Below are 7880 nucleotides of genomic sequence, written 5' to 3' on the forward strand. Positions count from 1 at the left end.
TTATTTTTTTTATGTAAAGAAGTTCTATTGTTATACAGTTTTTGGTGAAACTTACAAAACTTTCAGCCAAATGAGTAATTCCATTGTTGATGCAGAACCTGATATATTGCAGAGGAGTTAAGGTTTCTTTTTATCTCCCAAGGTTAATATCGCATCATGATCCAGTAGAAGACCCTTAATTTTTTCGTGGAATTTTTCTCTGTACTGGTTGAAGTGCATAATACTTTCTGGTTCTTCTTCAAACCAGAACTTGTCAAACTCATAAACCAAATAACCTAGAAAGAAAATAAAATACAGATCTACAAAAATGAGCTCCACAATTTTCTACCTTGAGCTAGTTAAACCTACAATGATCCTTTAGACTTTGTCCAATTCCCTAAAATAGGAAGTGTTTTATCCTGGTCAGCAGCAACCTTTTGCACAGTATAATAATGAATAAAAGAAAAATCTGCAAGTACTGTATTTTCAGACTGCAGATACAGAAATTCACCTAAATTTATTCCTGAAACGTACATTTCTGTAGCACAGTGATTAAATATTGGTTACATTTCAAATATCTGGTCCTGAAGGTAAACAGCTTGCTGGGGCTAAAGAGAAAAAAGTGGAGGTGCACTCCAAAAATAAATCAACCAACCAAATAACACTCTATGTTGTAGGCCTACCCCCAGTAATCTGTACTAGAAAATCTACAGATACTTACAGTAAAATTGATGGAAATGTTCCATTTGTGGCAATCCAGAGACCACGTTGTACAGATGAGACTTTAAATCACCACTCTTAAGTAAGCTGTATGCCATTTCGGTCAGATTAATTCCAACAATTGCATAAGAATATCTGCAACAGCGATCATAGTTCATGTTTTTACCTTATGGATTGAAGGACTTGAAAGCTTCCCAGAAACAGTTGGCATTAGGATAACTGTAAGAATCAATTTTTCCTATAATACTTGTTAACAAGCCAACTCTGGCCTACAGACCCCTTTTTCAGTTCCCTGGTGCAGCTAACCATGTGAAAGTTAGTTATTTAAAAAAACCTCTAATTTCCTATACAATAGTATGGTAAATGTCTCCATTAGCAATGATGAGATGGGAAGGGTAATCAATATTGACCTCATATTGCTCAATTGAAATCGTTGCATCTTCTGGAACATCAAAAATAGGACATTAAAAAAACTATTGAAGTATCAATAGAATGGTCATCTCAACTTATTTCTTCATATCAAAAATCTGTTTTTCTGCTGCACAGTTAGAAAGCATCACACCACAGATTCTTAAAGGACTATTAAAACAAGTGTTTAAAAAAGATGAATTTATTTCAATGATATATGTATTTAATTGATGGAAGTATCTTGGGTATCTTATTCATGATCCAGTTGCATAAGATAATATTATTTAGAGCTGAAGTCAAGGAATTTTCCTATTCTTGGTAGGTGATTGAGCTAACTGGGGACTAGATGGATCAGATGACACATACAGATTTACTGTCTCTCTTTTGTATCTGACTTGTTTTAAAATATATTTTCCTGTAAAATCAGTGAAGCATTTTAATACACAGTGTTCAAAGATGAAGTAAAATGCTGAAACAAGCAAAACATCTACTTGTATTTACTTATTACAGAAGTCTAGAAAAAATATTAGATTAAGAGGTAATCTATATCATCCCTACACAGGATTGATAAGAAAGTGAAAAATACGTATTCACTTCAAAATCTGTTAAAAATACAGCTATGATGTTATGTGTTTATTGTGTTAACCAGAGTCAATATTTTGCAACATTTTTGTCCCAACAAGTCTGTTCGGAAAAAAATTACAAAGTTAGCAACCTGAAAATGATTTGTTCCGTTTCTCAAGCCTTTCTACCTTTTTTTTTTTTTCCCACCCTTAAGTGGAAGAAACATGAATATTTTCCTCTTTATTTTCAGAAACAGTACTTGACAATTCTCATGTGCTCTTCTGCAGAACAAGTGAAAAAGAGTCATAATGACTTACCCCAGCTTAGGGTGATTTGAACGAGAGAGAATCTGACGAGCTTCATTGGTGTAATGCTTACTAAAATACCTGTCAGCGTGAAACAAGACCTTTCATTATTTTTAAGTTCATATAAAAAAAATTGCCCATATCAAAACATGTAGCTATAAACTAGAGCTGAATACTACTCTGTACTAAAAAGGTCACAACATGAAAACAAAAGAAAAGTATTTAAAAAAAAAATTATACTCAGCTTCAGCCAATGCAAAAAAAAAAAAAAATCTGAACATCAAACAGGAAGTTCACCTAAGTCTACAAATTAGCTTAGCAGAGGTATGCAAACGTGTTTATTTCTCATTGCAGTAATAAATTCAGATATTTTAAAAGGTTTCAACAAGTTACTCTCCAAGTCATAGCTTATCAAATAGATCATATGGTGACAAAAAATAAGGTGTCTGGGGCAACTTTATTTCTCCCCTCACCTCTTGTCTCTACCCAACTACACGCTTACAGAAGTGTAGCTGCTAGAAACGCTTGACTTGTTAACAAATCCTGTTTTTCACTGCACATATGCCACCATTTGTATTTGTTTTTATTCAGTCTTTATTAAAAATAGCATTAACTAATGAGAATTCATAGATACTGAACATTAGTTACAGCAGAACCGCCATAGTTCTTTTCACTTACACCAGATTCACTAATCCCAGCAGGCCCATCCCTCTGAAGTCTGTTTTGGGGTCATCACCTTGGAAGCCGATGTCACACCACTGCTTGGTGATTCTGGCCTTCAGATTTTCATGAGGCATCAGCAAATTCCAAAGCTGCACAAATATACTACCATGTCATGCATAGCTGCTGAAGTATTCTAAGACACATAATTCAGAGCACTTGCTGCTGCACACTAGAAACCATTCACCATGGAATAGGATACAGCCTGCACGCTGTTTTCTGTCAGTGGCAATCTGGAGTCATGCTACAACAGCTTAGTCAAGAGGTTATGAAAATGATTACATCTAACATTACAAGTGATAATTTCCATTCGTAGGCAAAGCCGCTATACTGACACTATAGAAGCCAAGACTTGTTTCATTTCAGAAAATAATTGATGCATCGTATTCCAATAGGACAGCTGTAAACTGAAATACAAATTCACGACAAATGTTTACTTGCCCATCATGCTGTTGTCCGTAGGGATTTGACACCTACAGACAACAATGCAATGTGGGGATTTGTATGGCAAGTTGGAGGAGTTATGAAATGCTAAGAAAATAACATGCTAATATATTTGCAAAGCAGAAGTTATTTTAAATAGACTCGAGCAGAATTATGTTTGCTGTTATTTATACTGATAACTGAATACTGACAGATTGAAACTATCCTCTTTGACATTGACTGGGATGTAGTAATAAGAAAACATGTTTTTTTTTTTTTTAAGTAATTATTAATTGAGAAACTTACAGAAGTCTGCACAAGGTTAAATATCTTTTTAGTTAAAATCCTTCAGTGACCTGTTATAAAAAATATTTTGCTGACTGTTAGGTCTGATTTTACATAACATAATCCCAATACAAGCAACACTATTTTACTAATTGGTTTTGCTTTGACATTTTATTTTAATCAGCCACTTCTATAATGACTTGGCGGTTCACAAGTGGAAAAGAGCTTTAACTAGGGCATCCATTAATAATGCAAAGAACTTCATTTATCAGTAATAACTATTGGACTTGACAGTGGGGAACGGGGAACAGCTTTTGTATTTAAAAGACTGCTTTTACCTCAATTAACTGTTCCTCATGTTCTTCATTATCTGAATCATACGGGACCTTCCTCAGATTTTCCACATTCAAGTAAAGTTTTTTGTAACCTGTTATCTGCAGTAAGGATATATGCAGATTTGTCTTAAACCTGAAATAATAACAAATAACAGAAGGTATTGAGGCTTCGTTAGCTATAATTTCTTGCTTGAATAAGTTAAGTTCTATCAGGTAAACACAATATAATCATTAGAATTAGGAAGTGCTTTATGATTACATCTTAAACTTCACCATATTGGTTAAGCATACTGCTATAGAGATTTTACTTCTACTTCTGATTTTAGAGCTGCACAGGCAGGCCCTATTCACTTAAATATACGGAGGAACATACCCTCACTAAAATCTGTGGTGATACAGAAAAACTCCATGTGTCATTCTGACTACCGTACCCACAAACATCTGCCCACAAACTTTTTGTAAGCCTCAAAACCAAACTTTGTCAGAAATTTTATACCTTCAAAGTGTTTCACTGAAGTAAAATTTTGATGATTCATAGTTTTTCCTCTCAGTCGCTCATAATTACTTCTGCAGAGAAATGCAAACTTTAATCTGCCATCACTATACTCTCTCAAATGTATCTAAACAACTACATAGTTCATGTCTCAACTTCTGTGATACTTCTTAAAAGCAAGGAATAACAAAAGTGACCTGTGAGATACAGAGGCAGTTATCTCAAATCCATTGCAATTTAAACTTTGCAATGCATTTTCTAGAACCGAAGAGGACATAGCCAGACCTTATTTTCTAGCTTCACTCTAAAGACTTGAATTGCTCAAATATTGTATCTGACTAAACAACAGCAAACACATGCCAAGAAGTGAGAATTATCTGCCTTGAAGAACCTTTGTTAGAGTTCCAAACATACCTGATATCCTTATGTTCAATTTTCTTTTCTTTCATTACATCTCTGACACACTTCTCCACTTCAGCTTCATCAACGTGTAGAGCATTTCTTAAAACCTAACAAGTTAACACAGTACAAGTCCTCATGATGAATGCAGAAACCTGTTGCCTACTTTACTCTTGCTATTTCTCATTCTCTGGATGCCTGCCCCATGTGTACTCTTTCAATAAATTAACTGTTCTCCTTTTTATAGCTTTTTTAATGCTTATAATAATTATGCTCAAATCACTTATTAAAAATCTGCATAATTAGATAAATGCATAATTTGTAACTGTCAACTGTAAATAATTTTTTTCTGCAAAAGACCCACTTTAAAAAAAAAAAAAAGCTCAAGTTAGGTTCTTGTTTGCTTTCAAATGCTGAACTGAAAGATGTTTTTCCTAGCCTAATTGAAACAAATGCATGCTGTGCTCTACTGTAACAAAAATACTTGTGGCAGTTACTAATTCTCTCTAAAAATCATGTTGCAGTGATTAGCTAGAAAAGCAAGAATGCTCAGTCACCTCACTACCTAGAATGGAAAAGTTCCGTTCAAGACGCACAGATTTGAGGGCTTAAAGCGTTAACTACAATGTCTAACTGCTACGGAACAATCAGCAGGAGTTTGTTAGTTAGAAGTCTACCTGCAAACATGCATTACGTGTTTTTTCCCTCAGTGAATTGAGATGCTATTGTATATACTCCATATAATTGCTTTATCTGTATCATTTACCTGTATTGCATTTCTGGTTTCTACAAAGCCAGCAAAGGAGACAGCTGTGACAGGGAGAACTGACTCTCTCCAAGAACAGAAACTCAGTACCATGACTTGTCTGAGTCACTGCTACAGAGCAGGTAATCTTTCAGAGGAAAAAAAAGTGAACAAATGTTTGAAGTGATATAGGGTTATTCTTGAAAAACCCTGAATAATATTAGCATGCAGAGCCCAAGATGTTGTTCTTTCTGTCTCTTATTCCTCTGCTTTTTCCTTCCCTCAATAAGCACGTATTCTTTTCAGGCACCTGCCTCTGAAATAGTTTATCATACAGCTGAATCTTTATCTTTTACCTTGTTCTTTGATGATCCCAGTGAATGTTCTGCAATAACAATAATTTAAAGAAAATTAAAAGCAAAGTCCAATGGAAGTGGGTTTTTTTAAATAATTGACAAGAGGTGTTCTTGTAAGTATAAAATGCTGAGTAACTTTTTGATTACATGTATCAAATACTTAACCCATATCAAGCAACTGAAAGGCTTAATTTACGTAGATTTTCGATCATCCTTGAGTGCAATGCCGAAAACAGGCTCATTATTCAAAACAGCGGTCAGCAAGATTTACTAAAAAAGAAAAGGTGTCAATACAGAAATATCTCTTCACATTTTTCCATTCCTCGAAACGCCTTCTTGTTTATGACTGAGGAATAAGGAAGCAAAGCGAGTTTCATTTTTTTTTTTTTTTTTTTTTTAGAAAAAGAGCTACTTTTATATGAGAAAAGCTGCATTATGAGAGTTTTAAGGTCACGGCCGTGCAGCCCCCAGCCCCCGGGCTCGGCGGGCGCCCCCCGTTACCGATGCCGAGCGTCCTCCGCGCCCCCTCCTTCTGGCCGTGCAGGACGCGCTGCAGCTCGCACTTGCCGGTGAGCAGCCTCACGACCCACTTCAGCCAGAACCGCACGCAGCTGCTGTACAGGAGCCCCCACAGCTGCAACAACATCTGCGTGGAGAAAGCTCCGCGTTACCCGCCGGGGCCGCCCGCCGGCCCCCGCTCCCCGCCGGCCCCCGGCCGCTGCGCCCACCGTGCAGCCGCCCGCCGGAAGCCGCCCGCCGCCTTCCCTGACCTGGAAGTGATGGCGGGGGACGACGGAAGCGACTGTTGGCCGTGCCCTTGCCGTTACCGGCAGCGTCCCTGCCGTTACCGGCCGGGTACATGCCGCCACCGGCCGGGTGCCTGCTGGCAGCGGCCCGGCCGGGGTCGTGAGGCGAGGCGAGCTCCCACAGTGCAAGGCAGGGCGCTGGGGCGGGCTGCTGGCACCCTCAGCCCGTGCCTGGTCACAGAATCATAGAACCATTAAGGTTGGAAATAGACCTCCAAGATCATCAGTTCCAGCCACCTACCACCAGTATCACCCAGTAAGCCATGTCCTTAAGCACCACGTCCAACCTCTCCTTGAACACCCCCAGGGATGGTGACGCCACCACCTCCCTGGGCAACCCGTTCCAACACCTGACTGCTCTCTGAGGAGAAATGTCTCCTCATTTCCAACCTAGCGCCGCTTGGGGCCACTTGTCTGTGTCTGAGGACAAAGTGAGCAGTGTGCTTGTCCCTCCGGTTAGGGTTGTGTTCTGAAATGTAATTGGGAAGGAGGCGTTGTGGGCTTAGGTGAGGTGCTTGTGAGGAGGGTGCTGGCCATGGATCCTGCTCTGCTGCTGTTGCACATAAGTGCAGCCCAAGTGTTTCAGTTAGTCCCGGTAGGCACCTCGTTTGTATGATAATTAGTGATTATTTTAGACACGCTTGGCTCAAGCAGTTCTGTGGAGGGCAGCAGGTAGAATTCCTTTTCCTCTGTGCTGCACGCAGAGTTTGAGGGGCGGGAAGGGAGCTGGCAGGCTTGCTGGGCCATGGGCAGGTTCCTCTCTGAAGGGAGGAAATGGAAGTACCTTTCACACAGCATGAAAGGCCTGGTGACCTGCATCCCACAGGACTTCAGAGGGTGGGCCAAATACATCTGGCGTTTTCCCATTCAGATCTGTGCACTCACAGGGGTGAGGAGCTTCACTTGAGGGAGTTGCTGATTTGAGAAATTCAGGCGTTTGACCTCAGATCCGATTCCTGCTCCTGAAAATTGTGGGGACAGGTGGTGTGTGTTAACAGGCAGCACGCGCTCACTCTTTCCAGTGTGGCTTCGTAAACGCAATCTGAGTCATAAAACATTGGTGTGCTACAGGATAAAAATAAACTAAGAAGTATTTCTCTTTATTAAAAAGTAAACTTCACTGGGTGACAGGAGGGTGTGATGGCTATTGTCAGGAGATTCCTGGCATCAGCAGCAGTGGGGTGTTACGGCTTGATTTTGGGAAGATGGAGGAGTTGTGACAACATGAGGAAACGCTGGTAAGAAATCAAAGGGCAGTCAGGTCCTTCTGGTCAGTCTTTGTGCCCACACGCTGATTGCTCCAAGATAGCTGACGAGGAGCTCTAGCTACCAGAATTGCTTG

The 7880-nt window shown here is 39.5% G+C and overlaps 1 protein-coding gene across 2 annotated transcripts; it reads right to left on the minus strand.

The window, feature by feature from the left end:
- Positions 1-6510, minus strand: ELMOD2 (ELMO domain containing 2). 2 transcript variants are annotated; one of them, XM_035552275.2, is made up of 9 exons: positions 6461-6510; positions 6234-6378; positions 5733-5761; positions 4647-4741; positions 3743-3872; positions 2655-2788; positions 1989-2057; positions 701-834; positions 1-275 (listed from the first exon to the last, which is right to left on the minus strand). In XM_035552275.2, exons 2-9 carry the CDS (start codon positions 6376-6378, stop codon positions 118-120), a joined length of 894 nt encoding a protein of 297 aa, XP_035408168.1. In that variant the 5' UTR covers positions 6461-6510; the 3' UTR covers positions 1-117. The 2 variants fall into 2 exon arrangements, with proteins under 2 accessions (XP_035408168.1, XP_050566472.1); XM_050710515.1 differs by lacking the exon at positions 6461-6510 and adding an exon at positions 5898-6002 and having other exon boundaries at positions 6234-6362.
- Between the last annotated feature and the right edge of the window lie 1370 nt (positions 6511-7880).

Source organism: Cygnus atratus, chromosome 4, assembly GCF_013377495.2.
Source record: "Cygnus atratus isolate AKBS03 ecotype Queensland, Australia chromosome 4, CAtr_DNAZoo_HiC_assembly, whole genome shotgun sequence".
Lineage (NCBI taxonomy): Eukaryota > Metazoa > Chordata > Aves > Anseriformes > Anatidae > Cygnus > Cygnus atratus.